We start from the raw sequence: 20,069 nt of genomic DNA, 5'->3' as shown, positions 1-20,069 counted from the left end.
CCATGACTTACATCAAGGGAAACTGAAGATAACTAAAATATACACCACAATAGATGAGCAGTACAAGAAAGTCAGTCAAGCTGATTTAAAAGGAACAAATGCAAACAGAATAATCTGTATTTACCTGTTCATCCTGCATATCAGGACACAAGCTGCCACGCCTGCATTTGATTGAAACCAAGAAGAGACATGTCACGTGATGCATTTTTGCTCAGGTGCTTGATAGCAATTCAAGGTGTGTACTGTTGACTATTAATCCCTCTCCAACAAGTCAAATTCATTGTGCTAAATGTTACATACTCTGACCATGTTCTTGTAACAGCAATTCCCCTACCCATCTTAATAATATTATCTATGTTTTCTGACCATGATAAAGCTGCGTCTAGTAGATTCATTTTTTTTTTTGCGTGCTCTACATGTGTTCTATTCATCAACAAATTCAACTGGGGATCAACCTACTCAGACACCATTCTTAGTTCTGTTAACCAGAGCGACACAGGGGAACCCAAGAGCAGACTCAGATGAGGAAACAGGGATGAATGAACCAAAACATTTATTGTTACACAGGGAGATATGGAGTGCAGATCCGTTGCAGAAAAACCAGATGTGGAGACTGAGGTTGGAGTTAGCTGAGTAGAACAGGGTAAACAGGTCCTGAGGGGAATCCGTGGTAGTGGTCTCCAACCACCCAATCACACAGAGAGGGAGAGAGAGAGTGTGTACAGGGTGAGTAACTGCAGGTCAAGAACACACCGGATGAACACCAGAGGGCGTAGCAGGAGCAGATGTGACAAGTTCACTGCTCAGTACATCTGTTAGCTCATTACATTCTGATGCTGCGCTATACATTGTAGAGTCATCAGCATACATGACCACTCTTGCTTTGTTCATTACTGAAGGTAAATCATTAGTAAAGAGAGTCGAGATGTGGGCCTAGGCAACTTCCTTGAGGAATACCACAGTGTATATCTTAAATGTTTGAAAAGCTACCATCAAAGAACACTTTTTGCCTTCTCCTGGATAGATAGTTTTCTATCCAGGATAGAATTGCAGATTTAAAACCATAACATTTGAGTTTACCAAGTAACAGTTCATGATCAATCACATCAAAAGCAGCACTTAAATCTAGCAACACTGCACCATCTTACTTCCTGTCATCCATACTCTTTAACCAATCATCTGTCATTTGTGCTAAGGCCGTACTCGTAGAATGCTCTTCTTTGTATAGATGCTGGAAACCCGTTATCAGACCATTACATGAGAAATAATCCTTGATTCGTACAGATAGTTGTAAAAAAAAATGTTTACTTAACACAGTCAGCAGGCTTATAGGATGATTATTAGGACCAGTGAGTGTAGCTTTTTTATCCTTAGGTAGTGGAATAACCTTTGACTCTTTCCAGACTTCTGGGCACACATCAAGCACTCATTCAAAATGTGAGAGATTGGGGTAGATATTTGGTTAGGTGTAACTCTAAGCATTGGCATTGTATTGTCTGCCATCACCAGCCTCTCTCTCCATCTTCCTCCCCAGGGCTGGTTCCATCCCCTACTACCATTGTGGCCTTGAGCAAGACATTTTACCCCTAAACTGCTACCAGGGTAATGATGTAAGACTTGTATTTAGTTAGAAAACTGCTTATTAATGATGTTGAATAAATGTGTTTTGATGGTTATGAATAATACTGCAACACTATAAAGGTGTTGTGACTGTTTCATAAAGGTGTTCTGTAGGCCTATACAAAGTTAGGACAGCTTTGTAGCTTAAACGTAGCTATTTTATTTTTAAAAATAAAGGTTTTGTGACATGATGTATACATGTTTTTGTAGTATACAGTAGTTGTATAATTAGATTGTAATAAGAGTATAGGTACTCACATGTTTTCTCTGGAATGATGGTAACTAAATCTGGATCTGTGTGTGGGTGTGATTTGTTGCCTCTGCTGTGTCTGTTTGTTATGTCAATATTATTGTTGGTCCTCCAATTAATACAATAGAATGATCATCATAAACAATCGAGAGCAACCTGGCGGGCTGTATCGAGAGCATCCTGGCGGGCTGTATCACCGCCTGGTACGGCAACTGCTCCGCCCACAACCGTAAGGCTCTCCAGAGGGTAGTGAGGTCTGCACAACGCATCACCGGGGGCAAACTACCTGCCCTCCAGGACACCTACACCACCCGATGTTACAGGAAGGCCATAAAGATCATCAAGTACAACAACCACCCGAGCCACTGCCTGTTCAACCCGCTATCATCCAGAAGGCGAGGTCAGTACAGGTGCATCAAAGCTGGGACCGAGAGACTGAAAAACAGCTTCTATCTCACGGCCATCAGACTGTTAAACAGCCACCACTAACATTGAGTGGCTGCTGCCAACACACTGACTCAACTCCAGCCACTTTAATAATGGGAATTGATGGGAGATGATGTAAAATATATCACTAGCCACTTTAAACAATGCTACCTAATATAATGTTTCCATACCCTACATTATCCATCTCATATGTATACTTATAGACTGTACTCTATATCATCTACTGCATCTTTATGTAATACATGTATCACTAGCCACTTTAACTATGCCACTTTGTTTACATACTCATCTCATATGTATATACTGTACTCGATACCATCTACTGCATCTTGCCTATGCTGCTCTGTACCATCACTCATTCATATATCCTTATGTACATATTCTTTATCCCCTTACACTTGTGTATAAGACAGTCGTTTTGGAATTGTTAGTTAGATTACTTGTTGGTTATTACTGCATTGTCGGAACTAGAAGCACAAGCATTTCGCTACACTCGCATTAACAGCTGCTATCCATGTGTATGTGACAAACAAAATTCGATTTGATTTGAACAAAACACTACATGTACAAATAATACTTTGCTATAAAATTTGATCCCACATAAACCATAAAATCTACAAGGAGAGAGTGCTCGTTTTCCAATTGTATTTATTCCACAGTACAGAGACAATGATACAGCGAGCTCTCACCCTCAAAGGTTCAAAGTGAGCTATGAACCAGAGGAGAGAGAGAGCGAGCAGTGAGGGATCTGCATACAGATCTGATGTTGGAGGTGTTTCAAATATGTGCCACTTCAAGTACATACGTGTACTTCTTACGGCCTTGCCTAATAATGCTGATGTTTTGTTTTGTTTTTCTGTAAAAGAAAACCATGATAAACTGTCAAATATAAAAACTATCTGAAACCATTTGAAATTCAGACCTGCTACAAAGGGAAATGGATGAGATTGTAAGAGGTACAGAACACTATTTCATTTATGTACATGCCTTCAAATTCAAATATGCATTATATGATTACTATTCTACCTTTATGTCCAATAAACTGCATATAATCAAAATATAATTAAATTATTGCCACCTCAACCAGTATATGTTACCCCTATATATCTATATATTTAGAGTGATAGTATATGCCATTAGTGTATTGTACTAATACTGTACAAAACATTCCCAATCTGTTAATGGATATAATCATGTTAAGCTTGTGTACATTTTATATTGTTAATACTTGAGTAAATGACATACATGTTATGTATGTACTGTATTGTAGCTAAATATATTGGTCCCACTTTACAGCATATTAAGTATTCAGAAATCTATGTATTTACGTGGTAGCTACATAAGCATCTTATTAATAAGATTTCAGCCCCATACAGTAGAACATGTCCTGGACATGGTGTACACTGACCTCTAATAGGAGTACATGCAAGACTGCTACTAAAGTGGCAATAATTGTAATATTCTCAAATATAAACAGTCCTTTTTTTCTGACATACATTTCTATTTCAAGACATACTGTACGGTTAAGTGGTTAACATAACTGATATATACATACTGTATACAGTATTGAAGGGCTAACCCAGTCTGAATGATGAACACCACCTAATACAATTCAAATAGCGGATGGAGTTTCACGTTCACATGTTCACATTCAACCACTTCTTCATTGACTAAAAAAATCTACCTTCACACACGATAGGAAGCAATACAGTATTCTGTCAAAGACTTTGTAAAATGGTCCGGTTTGAAAAATAGTTTTTTTTGCACTATAAAATCGTAACAGTTAACCTTTGTAAAGGGACAGTAGAAGTGTGAAGGGGCGGGACAGTAGAACTAGATGTTGTCTATGTTGTCTATGCTCGTGCATGTTAGATACAATATATAGATTGTCTCTGCTGTGGTCTCTGACTGTCTGTGTCTGCTTGTGGTTCTGCGACTGGAACAATAATAATATTGCACTGGCTAAGAAAACAAACACCTTCCACTGACTGTTGGTCCTCATATTCACAACTAGATCATCATCATAAACAAAACGCTATTCACCTGAAAGATCCATCATATTAAGTAACCGCATGAGTTATGGATATAAATACCTCTCAACCATTATATTCCTACATATACAGTATCATTTTGACCTTATCTACACTGACAGACAGACATCCATGGCTCCTGTACAGTCTGGGCTCTCCAGCTCTGTAGCAGGAGGACATTCCACTAGCTCATCATCACCAACCCACAGGCCAGAGGGGGACAGTATGGCTGTATCTAAAACCTCACAGTGCCTTCCAGCCAATCAGCTACAGCTCTAGTCTACATCCTTGGTTAAAATCGTAGTTCACTGCAGAACCAAATTCCAACCGTTTTTTTTTTTAAAGACCTCAAAAGTGGCCTTAGGTAACTAGAACTACCGTACACAACAAATGGACTTGACATTAGACTAGATTATTATTTTTTTGGTCTGATCAATGTCTGACAAAAACTATTGCTTTAATCACATGAACAATCCTCACCTAAGCCAATCAGCATTCAGTATTAGACCCACCTGTTGTATAACAGATAGCAATAAATCAAACCTTCCATTTAGGTTGACAATACAAGGGTGTTTTATTGGTAGTTTAGTGATTAGAGTGTTGGGCCAGTAAACAAAAGGATGCTGGATTGAATCCCTGAGCGGACAAGGTAAAAATCTGTCTTTGTGCCCCTGAGCAAGGTAGTTAACCCACTGTTCCCCGGGTGCTGAAGACATGGATGTCAATTATGGCAGCCTTTCGCACCTCTCTGATTCAGAGGAGTTGGGTTAATGCGGAAGCTATATGGTCAAATTAGTTGTTTTATAAGGGATTTTTTTCACTTTGTCAGCCTGGGTTATTAAAACCAGCAAACTTTTAGTTACTGGTCCAATACTCTAACAGCTTGGCTACCTGCCACCCTACTGTAGTTGACAATAGTGTCCCTAGAATCAAAGCAACATGCTTGAGCTTACAAGCGCTCAAGTCATAAGTGAAACCATAACCACATCCTATATCAGCAATTATGTCCTTTACTTAGATATGGACAATATGTTGGATTAAAACATATCTACAAATTCATAGATTTACATCTGTAAAATACAGTATATAACAGCACAGCCTTTTAGTTAAAGCTACACCGCCATGATCTCAATGCAACAAGCTCCAACTCATCTCACCATACACAGCACAAAGGAAAGGTTGGATACAGCCTGGTACATTATCTTTCCACACCAAACCAACAACTGTCTTGTTCTTGGCACATTTACTTACATTATTAAGTAATCCTGACATTTAAAAAATGTACACTAGTGTCAGTACTGTAGCACACAGACCCTGCAATAATGAATAGTTATTATATCATGCACTACAAAGGTAACAATATGCAGCTACATGAGATGGTAACTAGATTCTCCGCCATAAACTAGTGCTAAGAACAACGAGGTTGAACAGGTTGAGATACTGCAGCCGTTAAGAGAGAGATTGGTGTTTTGGCCCTGCGTTGGCTTTGTGTGATTAGTAATGGGAATATATTTGAAGTGGAGGATAAAGGAACACTCTCTCATATCAATATCTAACCAGTAGGCGCCAGACAACAGGACAGTATGATAGAAAAGGGTGCAACCCTACTACTGCTTCTCTGTTAGGTGTTCATCTTTCATTTTGTGTACAGGTTGCCATGGATTTAGTCAAAGCATCAGTGGTATTTGCTAAGGAATAACATTGTATATTCTCTGGTACTTCAGATAATTAATCACAGTTGGAAACAACTTGGTATCAGCAGGCGTCTATCATGAGGTATTACTACCAGGTAAACTAAAACAGGATAGGGGAACTGTAAAATAAAGTGTAATCAAAGCATGTCTTTATCCAGACTGAAATGTAGTAATGTCTAATGAATAGCATTCATCCCATCCCTCAAGAATGAAAGAGCTCAGACTCCTCAGAGTATCATAGGGAAGTCCAGTGGTCACTGAATTGTGTGTAATGACAAACGTTGAGCGCTAGGGGGTGCCGCATGATGGACTGAATGACTACCAACAGCATCATGCTTATGGAAAACAGAGTGGGAGAGTGCCTACCACTGGTGGCTCAAAGGTATTGCAAGCAGATGGTCTGGTAAAGGGATTGTTGCTGTTATCTGTCTGAGAAAATGTGTCACTAATGTCTTCTGTTATATCAAAGCCAAGCCTTGTTAAGCTCAGTCCTGGGTTCCTTCAGAGTCTGACTCATAAACATGTCGTTGGTGTTTAAGGCCTGGGACAGCCCACAGGCCAAACTGAGATACATGGTACTGGTACTGTAGCTACTCTGTTATTGACTTAAAAGGACTGGAGTGGAGCCAACGTTGACAGTATAAATCACTGTGTAGTACCACACTGGAAACATTAGAGGAAAATAGAGACTAGAGGGAAATTCTACACCTCATCCCTCCCTTTTGCCTTGCATCTCTCTCTGTATCTACCCTCTTTCCATGTATCCTTCTCCCTCTTTCTTCTCCTCTTCCCTCAATCTTTCTTTAGGGTAATGGTGCTTCTTTGTTGACAGTATCTCAGCGAAGATAAAGGGATAAAATCAGAAGTGAAGTTGTTGGCTTGTTGCCATGGCTACAAACTGACCACCCTGACCTCCAGGTCACCATTGACACTTCTTTTGATGGCTCCACTGTCTGGGCCTGTCCTGAGCTGGGGTGGTTGTGAATTCCCATTGTCCTTTAGATGCAGAGAGTAAATTCAACCATTCCTCGGACCAGGGTGGGCCTTCCAGGCCCCAAGGGGGCAACGATTAAGGCTTACGATAGTTTGTTTAAATGTTTCGTTTTTCCTTACAGTTCTTTTCGTGGCCAAGATAGGTAATATAAAAGTCTTGACTATGAGACTCTCATGATAAGGTAGAAACGTCTTTAGAAAATGTACATCAAAGTTAGAGCAACACCCATCTTTCTGGCTTTATATCCATTTTCCCAGAGACCCTCTCTGCCCTTTTCCCTCTCTTTCCATCCCTCTGTTAACCCTATCCCTCCCCTCTTTCATCCCATAATTTTCTTTATCTCTCTCTCTCACCATATTTCCTCCTCTCTCCATCTCTCTCTCAGGGCCAGTCCAGAGATGGTGCTCATGTCCCGTCAGGCAGGGTCCCCTCCCCCTGTAGCCCAGTCTGGCGAGCCCTACTTAGGGCTGAGTAACCCTCCTGACTCCTCCTTGGTGCTCCCGGTGCGGCCCCAACACCCAGCTGCTATACTCATACTCCTCTGGGTCCCCGCTGCTTTCTCCCTCTCCACCTCGCATTGGCTCAGCGTGCGTTCCGTACGTCCTGGTTGGCCAGAGGAGCTAGAAACTACCCCCCCAGTTGGGTTGATTGAGCGCAGGATGTGGTTGCGCTTGCGGAGGTAGTCCCCACCGGCCGCGCCCAGTCCAAAGCTGCCCTTACGGAGGACGATACGGGCACTGGCGGTCTTGGCAGGACGAGACCTCTGACTGTACTCCAGCTGGGAGAGATGAGACGCATAGCCATCTGGGATGAACTGAGAGAGATCAGATAGACAGAAGGGGAAGGAATGGATGAGAGATCAGATCAATCACCTTATGTATCTACTAAACTATCCAGCTATAGGGATACATTTATGCATTCTATTTATTCATAAGGGAAGTTGGAAGATGAGCGTTTATACACTTGCATTTATTATGTCCTGTTCATCCAGTTTTGCCTTTTGCCTCCAGCACCTTAACTAATCGGCTCTGGGTGTCTGGTAGATTCAGCACCTTAACTAATCGGCTCTGGGTGTGAGGTAGATTCATCACCTTAACTAATCAGCTCTGGGTGTGTGGTAGATTCAGCACCTTAACTAATCAGCTCTGGGTGTGTGGTAGATTCAGCACCTTAACTAATCAGCTCTGGGTGTGTGGTAGATTCATCACCTTAACTAATCAGCTCTGGGTGTGTGGTAGATTCAGCACCTTAACTAATCAGCTCTGGGTGTGTGGTAGATTCATCACCTTAACTAATCAGCTCTGGGTGTGTGGTAGATTCATCACCTTAACTAATCAGCTCTGGGTGTGTGGTAGATTCAGCACCTTAACTAATCAGCTCTGGGTGTGTGGTAGATTCAGCACCTTAACTAATCAGCTCTGGGTGTGTGGTAGATTCAGCACCTTAACTAATCAGCTCTGGGTGTGTGGTAGATTCAGCACCTTAACTAATCAGCTCTGGGTGTGTGGTAGATTCAGCACCTTAACTAATCAGCTCTGGGTGTGTGGTAGATTCAGCACCTTATCTAATCAGCTCTGGGTGTGTGGTAGATTCATCACCTTAACTAATCAGCTCTGGGTGTGTGGTAGATTCATCACCTTAACTAATCAGCTCTGGGTGTGTGGTAGATTCAGCACCTTATCTAATCAGCTCTGGGTGTGTGGTAGATTCATCACCTTAACTAATCAGCTCTGGGTGTGTGGTAGATTCATCACCTTAACTAATCAGCTCTGGGTGTGTGGTAGATTCAGCACCTTAACTAATCGGCTCTGGGTGTGTGGCAGATTCAGCACCTTAACTAATCGGCTCTGGGTGTGTGGTAGATTCAGCACCTTAACTAATCGGCTCTGGGTGTGTGGTAGATTCATCACCTTAACTAATCAGCTCTGGGTGTGTGGTAGATTCAGCACCTTAACTAATCAGCTCTGGGTGTGTGGTAGATTCAGCACCTTAACTAATCGGCTCTGGGTGTGTGGTAGATTCAGCACCTTAACTAATCGGCTCTGGGTGTGTGGTAGATTCAGCACCTTAACTAATCGGCTCTGGGTGTCTGGTAGATTCAACACCTTAACTAATCGGCTCTGGGTGTGTGGTAGATTCAGCACCTTAACTAATCGGCTCTGGGTGTGTGGTAGATTCAGCACCTTAACTAATCAGCTCTGGGTGTGTGGTAGATTCAGCACCTTAACTAATCAGCTCTGGGTGTGTGGTAGATTCAGCACCTTAACTAATCAGCTCTGGGTGTGTAGATTCAGCACCTTAACTAATCAGCTCTGGGTGTGTGGTAGATTGAGCACCTTATCTAATCAGCTCTGGGTGTGTGGTAGATTCAGCACCTTAACTCATCAGCTCTGGGTGTGTGGTAGATTCAGCACCTTAACTAATCAGCTCTGGGTGTGCGGTAGATTCAGCACCTTAACTAATCAGCTCTGGGTGTGTGGTAGATTCAGCACCTTAACTAATCAGCTCTGGGTGTGTGGTAGATTCAGCACCTTATCTAATCAGCTCTGGGTGTGTGGTAGATTCAGCACCTTAACTAATCAGCTCTGGGTGTGCGGTAGATTCAGCACCTTAACTAATCAGCTCTGGGTGTGCAGTAGATTCAGCACCTTAACTAATCAGCTCTGGGTGTGTGGTAGATTCTGCCTATTATACACTTGAATGTATGACTTATTTTTGGGGGACAGTGTATTTTCTAAAAGCTAGTTAAGTACCTGACACTGGCTGGACATCTTCTTGGTGGGCCGCCCCACTATGTAGATGTGTGACGGGGGCAGGCCTATTGAGGAGTACACTGAAATGTCCTTAGTAGAGCCGTAAGCAGCAAAGATCTTCATATGGGCCTACACACACACACACACACAAACACACACACACACACACACACACACACACACACACACACACACACACACACACACACACACACACACACACACACACACACACACACACACACACACACACACACACACACACACACACACAGAAATGGACTGTTTGAAACACTACATCAGTAGGGATCGTTTTGTTGTTTCTATCACATTGTATTTTGACAGTAGAAACCTACCTCGCCTAGTTCCCTCACCCTGAACAACCCACTTACCCTTCCTCAAACCCAGTGTTACCCTAACCCCTTACCCCTACACCCTCATCTCTGCCCCCGTTACTGTACCTCACAGATGAGGGCCTTGAGGAAGTTGGCCTTGTGTCTGAGGGGGTCGTGGACCAGGCCGTCACAGAAGGACACGATGCCATGAGGGAAGTTATGTTGAGACAGCCAGGCCACCACACGCTGCTTCTGCATGTCTGGACGACCTGTCACATACACTATCAGATAGCCCAAGTCCTGCCAGTGTCTGAGGGAGGGAGGGAGACCAGGATGGGTGGGTGAACAAGTAGAAGCTCAAAGGGTTGGGTGTCTTGTCTATTCATTTATTAATTTGATGATTGCCAGGGACTATTCACAACTTGTATGTCAACATTAGCTAGTGTGACTCCTGGGCAGGAACATATAGCTACAACCACATGAAATAAAACTCAATAAAACTCATCATGTTCGTACCTGACCACATCTACAGCTCCAGCTCTGACCTTGGGGTCACTTCCCATGATGGACACACTGGCAGCAAACGAGCCATCAATACTGAACACTACAAACTCTGTTCCCCGCGGCAACACCGTCAGGTAGCTGTCCGCAAATGTATGGTCACCCCTAAGAGAGGGAGGAAGGGAGGGGCGAGAGAGAGAGAGAGAGAGAGAGAGAGAGAGAGAGAGAGAGAGAGAAAGAGAGAGAGAGAGAGAGAGAGAGAGAGAGGGGGGGGGAACGGAACGGGAGAGCAAGAGAGAGAGAGAGAGGAGGAGAGGTGCAGGAAAGAGGAATTGTAACAAATACACTTAATTCAAAGCTGGTTTTAGTACTCAAAAACACCATGAAAATCAGCTAATCAGATGAATCCTGTAACCTACCTGACGACCAGTTTGACAGGATAAACTCCAATGCCCAGCCTCTTGCTCTCTGGGATGACATAGGAGATGCGTCCGCTGCTATTGGTCAGCTCGGTGTCAAAGTACATCCACTCTCCTGAGGGGGGCTGGGTCATGATGTGGATATCAATCTGGAGGAGGAGCAAGAGGAGGTTACGGATTACACGCCCATATGTGGCATTGACAGAAAGAAATGATTTATGCAAACAAAAATTGAGTTGCATGGAAGTATCTCAAGTTAGGGTTTGGCTCTATCCCAGTGTCTTGCAATCAGTGGCAGAACTCAAGTTTGTCCCGATGCAATGCTTTACCTTCTCCCCAGTGAGAGTGACCATGTCCAGAGGTCCGTACATGAAGCGTCCCATCACCAGCTGTGTTCCATCCTCAGTGAACACAGCATCATTCACACGGTGGTTGGCCGTAACGTTCTACACACACACACACACACACACACACACACACACACACACACACACACACACACACACACACACACACACACACACACACACACACACACACACACACACACACACACACACACACACACACACACACACACACACACACACACACACACACATTTACCATTGGTGTACTGATACTAAAACTAGTAAACTCCTGATAAATGCATTAACTTGAGATATCACTAATGGCTAAAAGTGGTTAGTGCTAAGTTCATGTTTTATGTATCCCTATATTTCTGTTATTACGGGGCTATCACTCAGTCAAGAGTGCGCATGCGCAGGAAGTCTAGTTGTTGATGGACCTGGTCTTGAGTGTAATGGCTACCTTTGTGGGTGTTCATACGGTATAGTAAACTTTGTTCAACTGGAACCTTGTCGTTGTGTCATTTCAAGTTAACAGTTAGGAAGGGGCCTGTGCTCACCCTGATCTTGACGTGTGTCCTCTTGCGCAGCCATTTCTCTCTGGGTTTAGAAGGCTTGAACTCGGTCACCTCTTTACCATCCAGCTCCAGAATACTAGAGTTCTCATGCCTCATCACCTGGAGAAGCAGACAGGGATGATTACATAAGCATTCATATAGAATACATGAGCCCTTATAACAGGTCAAAGGAGGCAATGCCTTTATTATGCTGTAAACATTCATAGGGCATTCATAACCAGTTGTACCTGTCTGAGTAGGAAGGAGACAACGTCAGTGGACTCCCAGTATGAAGCATGGAAGAGGTGAGGCAGAGCTACAGTGGGGAAGGCTGTGAGGGCATCAGGACAGTACAGGGCAAAGTCCATCCGCTTGCTGCCCCACCACCGAGACGCAACTAGGGAGAGAGAGTGAGAGAGAAGAAACAGTCCTGGCGTAAAACAAGCGATAGGTAATCACGGTTGAGAAAAGAAGATAGTGTTAGAAAAAGAGATCGACATATTTCAGGTCAATGATAGTTCCAGACAAAGAGGGGTTCCACAGTAGAGGGAAGTGTGCTCATCCAGAGATGTACAGTCCAAGGGAGAGGCTGTATATTACAGACGGAGAGTCACAGGTCCACACAGGAGAAGAATAGACTTTCAGGCCAGGGACAGATTAAACTGTAGTAGAGTGACAGATTTGGTTGGAGGAAGGAGGAAGGACAGGGTAACATACAATATCAGCGATTTCCAAACAGTGGTCCCTCATTTTAAGACAATGAGTCCCACCGTGATGCCGGCACAATTTGGACTTCTAATTCCTTTTACACATAGTGTGTTTGAGCTACAGACTACAGGTTGTGTCATTGGATTAGTCTGTGTGATTAACGGGGGCGGAGCTAGAGCATTGTTTGTGAGACAAGGGTGGATCCCTTGGGTCTTTCTACAAAAACGCCTATAATGCTGTAATAGGCTCATATAGTTGTTTTCTCAAACTCCACACAGTTGTCACTGACTAGTCGGTTATTAATTTTCCACTAAGCAAACCAATTCTGTACTTACAGCATCCATATAAATTTCATTTTTATCAGGTGTTTGCTTTGGCAGACCTTATTTGTTTTATTGACATTAGTCAATAAAACTCATGAATGCAACTGTTTATGTCAAATTTTGTCCTGAAAAGAAAATAAATATGAGGTCTGGCCATGCAGATCAATGAAAGTCAGATAAATAAAAATACGATTTTTATTTTTGGGTCTCGGGACTGATAGGGTTAATCCGGTCCTTGATTGAGGACGTTGCCATAACTCCTGTTTGGGAACCACTGCAGTACAGTACAGGGTAAATGCTGTAGAGGAGAAAAGGAGGGAGAGGACATCTAATACAGTGTGATGGTTCAACTGTAGCTGGAAGGTGACCAATGACAGGGCACACAGATGAGTGTCCTGGAGGTCACACAGGATTCAAACCTTCCTCCTTCCAGGGAAACTACAGTACCCAGACTACCTTGCTCTATGTCCATCAGCGTATCTGGAGACGGAGGGTCAGAGTTCGTATCGGTGATGTCAGAGGTGACATCAGAGGTGACATCAGTGAAGTCAGAGGGCAGGTCTGACGAGACATCAGAGGAAGTGATGTCAGAGGTGACATCATCGTCACCCTGCTCTGAGTCGGTGTGTCTGAGAGTGAGGAAGGGTCGTATCTTCTTCCTGGCTCGTGGAGAGGGGCTCCTCAAGGGGAGTTTAGAAAGCGCAAGCTGGGAGAGGAGACCCAGCTTCTTAGACGAACTGCTATAGCATTTAGTAGCTACGGAACAACAAAACAGACGGTACAAAAGAAGAAATAAACAAAGTGAAACATTTCAGAGAACGAATGTTATCTCTCTCTGAGCCACAAACACTGCTGTTAACAGTATAAACAGTATAAACAGTATAAAGTCCATACTGACTGTTGGCGATGTTGGAGGCGGTGTATGAGTCGGCCATGCCTGACACCTGGCTAGCGATGCTGGCCTCACTGGACCTACGGGGGCCCCTGGAGTGGGGGGGTCCAGTCAGTGGGGAGGACGGGTACTGGGTGTCCACTAACATGTCCGCTATGGAGGGAAGAAGATACCGGAGAGAAAGTGAGTGAGTGAGTGAGTGAGTGAGTGAGTGAGTGAGTGAGTGAGTGAGTGAGTGAGTGAGTGAGTGAGTGAGAGAGAGAGAGAGAGAGAGAGAGAGAGAGGAAGAGAGGGAGAGAGAGAGAGAGAGTTTTGATCAGGCAATCATTTACATTTTACAGACAAAGAGAGTGAGAGACACAGACAGTCAGACAGACAGACAGACAGAGCAACAGTGGACAGACAGACAGACAGACAGACAGAGACAGAGAAAGGGTACACACTGTCGTTGAGCTGTGAGGCCTGCTGGGGCCAGCTGCGTACAGGGACGGGGATGGAGGTCTCACTGACGCCCCCCTCCTGGCAACGCAGGGGTACTGACTCCAACAGGAGATGGGGGTTACTCTGCATAGTCTCCACTGGGGAATGAGGAGGGGAAGATAGAGAGATGGGCAAGAGGGAGACAGAGAGATGTGGAGAGGGGGAGACACAGGGGAGAGATATGGGGACAGGGGAGGCAGAAGAGACATGGGGGGGTGGGTGGGACAGAGAGGCAGAAATAAACGTATGTAACAGACTACAGACCAGCTCAGTGCATAATAACTGCTGGGTCCTATAGGACGGCGCACAATTAGCCCAGCATCATCTGGGTTAGGGGAGAGTTTGGACGGGGTAGGCCATCATTCTAAAATAAGAATTTGTTCTTAACTGACTTGCCTAGAAAAATAAAGGTTAAATTAAAAACGAATAATAATAAGACTAACTGAACGGACGTAAAGCACAGTACATTATATCTGATAACACACAGATACGTTACCATGACAGCATATGGACATGGAAAGTACATTATATCTGATAACACACAGATATGCTACCATGACAGCATATGGACATGGAAAGTACATTATATCTGATAACACACAGATACGCTACCATGACAGCATATGGACATGGAAAGTACATTATATCTGATAACACACAGATACGCTACCATGGCAGCATATGGACATGGAAAGTACATTATATCTGATAACACACAGATACGCTACCATGGCAGCATATGGATATGGAAAGTACATTATATCTGATAACACACAGATACGTTACCATGGCAGCATATGGACATGGAAAGTACATTATATCTGATAACACACAGATACGCTACCATGGCAGCATATGGACATGGAAAGTACATTATATCTGATAACACACAGATACGCTACCATGGCAGCATATGGACATGGAAAGGTACATTATATCTGATAACACACAGATACGCTACCATGGCAGCATATGGACATGGAAAGTACATTATATCTGATAACACACAGATACGCTACCATGGCAGCATATGGACATGGAAAGTACATTATATCTGATAACACACAGATACGCTACCATGACGGCATATGGACATGGAAAGTACATTATATCTGATAACACACAGATACGCTACCATGGCAGCATATGGACATGGAAAGTACATTATATCTGATAACACACAGATACGCTACCATGGCAGCATATGGACATGGAAAGTACATTATATCTGATAACACACAGATACGCTACCATGACAGCATATGGACATGGAAAGTACATTATATCTGATAACACACAGATACGCTACCATGGCAGCATATGGACATGGAAAGTACATGATATCTGATAACACACAGATACGCTACCATGGCAGCATATGGACATGGAAAGTACATGATATCTGATAACACACAGTTACGCTACCATGGCAGCATATGGACATGGAAAGTACATTATATCTGATAACACACAGATACGCTACCATGACAGCATATGGACATGGAAAGTACATTATATCTGATAACACACAGATACGCTACCATGGCAGCATATGGACATGGAAAGTACATTATATCTGATAACACACAGATACGCTACCATGGCAGCATATGGACATGGAAAGTACATTATATCTGATAACACACAGATACGCTACCATGGCAGCATATGGACATGGAAAGTACATTATATCTGATAACACACAGATACGCTACCATGGCAGCATATGGACATGGAAAGTACATTATATCTGATAACACACAGATACGCTACCATGGCAGCATATGGACATGGAAAGTACATTATATCTGATAACACACAGATACGCTACCATGGCAGCATATGGACATGGAAAGTACATTATATCTGATAACACACAGATACGCTACCATGACAGCATATGGACATGGAAAGTACATTATATCTGATAACACACAGATACGCTACCATGACAGCATATGGACATGGAAAGTACATTATATCTGATAACACACAGATACGCTACCATGGCAGCATATGGACATGGAAAGTACATTATATCTGATAACACACAGATACGCTACCATGGCAGCATATGGACATGGAAAGTACATTATATCTGATAACACACAGATACGCTACCATGACAGCATATGGACATGGAAAGCAAACCACACAGACAATTGAGTGCTTGCTTTTGGAGGGATTGATTTGAGTGCTTGCTCTCATAAATACATACTTCTGGTGTGTGTGTGTGTATCTATCCTCACCCAGCAGAGCAGAGTGTCCGTCCCCCAGAGGGAAGCGTTGGTATCGGGGGACACAGAAGGGGGGCAGCTGGTGAAACCTCTTCTCTAGAAGGGGCTCCAGGCGGGAGGCAGAGGGGTCCGCTGGATGAAACAGGTTATATAGCTGCTGACAGGCCGGACGCAATGATGAGACTGGAGGGAGAGAGAGAGACTACCATGGGATATGTGTCAAGAGCAACAGCAACCTTGGAAAAATCCTCTGCATTATCATTAACAGAAGACTTGTACATTTCATCGGTGAAAACAATGTACTGTGCAAAGGTCACATTTGCTTTTAACCAAATTATCGTACGATAGACCACGTATTTACCCTCCACACCCTAATTGACAAACAAACCAAAACAAAGGCAAATTCTTCTCATGCTTTGTTGATTTCAATTTGAGCATGAGGGTCTGCTATACAAGTTGATGGAAAGCAGTGTTGGGAGAAAAACATTCAACATTATAAAATCAATGTATACAGTGTGGGGTTAAAATTGACAAAAAACACACATATTTCTTTTCATGGGCCGTGGGGGAGACAGGGATGCAGCTTTAGCCCCACCCTCTTCAACATACAGTTGAAGACGGAAGTTTAAATACACTTAGGTTGGAGTCATTAAAACTACAATACACTAATTTGACTGTGCCTTTAAACAGCTTGTAAAATTCCAGAAAATGATGTCATGGATTTAGAAGCTTCTGATAGGCTAATTGACATAATTTGAGTCAGTTGGAGGTGCACCTGTGGATGTATTTCAAGGCCTACCTTCAAACTCAGTGCCTCTTTGCTTGACATCATGGGAAAATCAAAAGAAATCAACCAAAATAAATTGTAGACCTCCACAAATCTGGTTCATCCTTGGGAACAATTTCCAAATGCCTGAAGGTACCACGTTCATCTGTACAAACAATAATACGCAAGTATAAACACAATGGGACCACGCAACTGTCATAGCGCTCAGGAAGGAGATGCGCTCTGTCTCCTAGAGATGAACGTACTTTGGTGTGAAAAGTGCAAATCAATCCCAGAACAACAGCAAAGGACCTTGTGAAGATGCTGGAGGAAACAGGTACAAAAGTATCTATATCCACAGTAAAACGAGTCCTATATCAACATAACCTGAAAGGCCGCTCAGCAAGGAAGAAGCCACTGCTCCAAAACCGCCATAAAAAAGCCAGACTACGGTTTGCAACTGCACATGGGGACAAAGATCATACTTTTTGGAGAAATATCCTCTGGTCTGATGAAACAAAAATAGAACTGTTTGGCCAAAATGACCATCGTTATGTTTGGAGGAAAAAGGGGGACGCTTGCAAGCTGAAAAACACCATCCTAACCGTGAAGCACGGGGGTGGTAGCATCATGTTGTGAGGCACTTCACAAAATAGTTGACATCATGAGGGAGGAAAATTATGTGGATATATTGAAGCAACATCTCAAGACATCAGTCAGGAAGTCAAAGCTTGGTAGCAAATGGGTCTTTCAAATGGACAATGACCCCAAGCATACTTCCAAAGTTGTGGCAAAATGTCTTAAGGACAACATAGTCAATGTATTGGTGTGGCCATCATAAAGCCCTGACCTCAATTCCATAGAAAATTTGTGGGCAGAACTGAAAAAGCATGTGCGAGCAAGGAGGCCTACAAACCTGACTCAGTTACACCAGCTCTGTCAGGAGGAATGGGCCAAAATTCACCCAACTTATTGTGGGAAGCTTGTGGAAGGCTACCTGACACGTTTGACCCAAGTTTAAAAGGCAATGCTACCAAATACTAATTGAGTGTATGTAAACTTCTGACCCACTGGGAATGTGATGAAAGAAATAAAAGCTAAAATAAAATAAATCATTCTCTCTACTATTATTTTGACAGTTCACATTCTTAAAATAAAGTCCTAACTGACCTAAAACAGGGAATTTTTACTTGGATTAAATGTCAGGAATTGTGAAAAACTGAGTTAAAATATATTTGGCTAAGATGTATGTACATTTCCGACTTCAACTGTATATATAAACAAATTGGTGAGGGCACTAGAACAGTCTGCAGCACCAGGCCTCCCCTACTACAATCTAAAGTCAAATGTTTACTGTTTCCTAATGATCTGGTGCTTCTGTCCCCAACCAATGAGGCCCTACAGCAGCACCTAGATCTTCTGCACAGATTCTGTCTGACCTGGCCCTGACAGTAAATCTCAGTAAGACAAAAATAATGGTGTTCCAAAAAAGGTCCAGTTGCCAGGACCACAAATACAAATTCCATCTAGACACCGTGGCCCTAGAGCACACAAAAAAACGATACGCACATCGACCTAAACATTAGTGCCACAGGTCATTTCCACAAAGCTGTGAACGATCTGAAAGACAAGGTAAGAAGGACCTTCTATGCTATCAAAAGGAACATCAAATTCGACATGCCAACTTCTTGAATCAGTTATAGAACCCATTGCCCTTTATGGTTGTGAGGTCAGGGATCTGCTCATCAACCATTAATTAACCAAATGGAAAAAACACCAAATAATGCATGCAGAGCAGAATTAGGCCGATACCGGCTAATTATCAAAATCCAGAAAAGTCTTATATTCTACAAGCACCTAAAAGGACATGATTCCCAAACCTTCCATAACAAAGCCATCACATAGAGAGAGATGAAACTGGAGAAGAGTCCCCTAAGCAAGCTGGTAATAGGGCTCTGTTCAAAAACACAAACAGAGCGCCAGGACAACAACACAATTAGCCCCAACCAAATCATGAGAAAACAAAAAAGATAATTGGAAAGAATGAACAAAAAAACAGAGCAAACTGGAATGCTACTTGGCCCTAAACAGAGAGTACACAGTGGCAGAATACCTGACCACTGTGACTGACCTAAAATTAAGGAAAGCATTGATTATGTACAGACTCAGTGAGCTTAGCATTGCTATTGAGAGAGGCCACCGTGGGCAGATCTGGTTCTCAAGAGAAGACAGGCTATGTGCTCACTGCCCACAAAATGAGGTGGAAACTGAGCTGCACTTCCTAACCTCCTGCCCAATGTATGACACGTATTTCCCTCAGATTACACAGACCCACAAAGAATTTGAAAACAAATCTAATTTTGATAAGCTCCCGTATCTATTGGGTGAAATACCACAGTTTGCCATCACAGCATTACAATTTGTGACCTGTTGCCACAAGAAAATGGGCAACCAGTGAAGAACAAACACCATTAAAAATACAACCCTTTATTTTCCCTTTTGTACTTTAACTATTTGCATATTGTTACAACACTGTATATAGCCATAACATGACATTTGAAATATTCCTTTGAGTGTAATGTTTACTGTTAATTGTTTATTTAACTTTTATTTATTTTCTACTTCACTTGCTTTGGCAATGTAAACATGTTTCCCATGCCAATAAAGCCCTTTGAATGGAATTGAATTGAGAGAAAAAGAGAGCGAGAGATGGGGA

General features: G+C 42.9%; 1 protein-coding gene across 7 annotated transcripts in view; it reads right to left on the bottom strand.

Annotated features, from left to right (window-relative positions):
* Window positions 1-5,136: 5,136 nt before the first annotated feature.
* Window positions 5,137-20,069, bottom strand: part of LOC118376713 (membrane-associated phosphatidylinositol transfer protein 2-like) — a 109,667-nt gene continuing 94,734 nt past the window's right edge. For 5 of the 7 annotated variants that reach the window (XM_052458296.1, XM_052458297.1, XM_052458298.1 and 2 more), the window contains 12 exons: window positions 16,600-16,770; window positions 14,314-14,448; window positions 13,877-14,023; window positions 13,435-13,734; window positions 12,196-12,344; window positions 11,951-12,067; window positions 11,373-11,489; window positions 11,044-11,192; window positions 10,640-10,789; window positions 10,250-10,433; window positions 9,789-9,917; window positions 5,137-7,849 (listed from right to left, as the gene is read on the bottom strand). In XM_052458296.1, the coding sequence (XP_052314256.1) occupies window positions 7,493-7,849; window positions 9,789-9,917; window positions 10,250-10,433; window positions 10,640-10,789; window positions 11,044-11,192; window positions 11,373-11,489; window positions 11,951-12,067; window positions 12,196-12,344; window positions 13,435-13,734; window positions 13,877-14,023; window positions 14,314-14,448; window positions 16,600-16,770 (2,105 nt within the window). In that variant the 3' untranslated portion in view covers window positions 5,137-7,492. The remainder of the gene's footprint in view (window positions 7,850-9,788; window positions 9,918-10,249; window positions 10,434-10,639; window positions 10,790-11,043; window positions 11,193-11,372; window positions 11,490-11,950; window positions 12,068-12,195; window positions 12,345-13,434; window positions 13,735-13,876; window positions 14,024-14,313; window positions 14,449-16,599; window positions 16,771-20,069) is intronic. The other 2 variants (XM_052458300.1, XM_052458301.1) reach the window with 1 other exon arrangement.

Source organism: Oncorhynchus keta, chromosome 12, assembly GCF_023373465.1.
Source record: "Oncorhynchus keta strain PuntledgeMale-10-30-2019 chromosome 12, Oket_V2, whole genome shotgun sequence".
Taxonomy (NCBI): domain Eukaryota; kingdom Metazoa; phylum Chordata; class Actinopteri; order Salmoniformes; family Salmonidae; genus Oncorhynchus; species Oncorhynchus keta.
The sequence above is the reverse complement of the archived record's forward strand: the minus strand, read 5'-3'. Positions and strand labels throughout refer to the sequence as shown.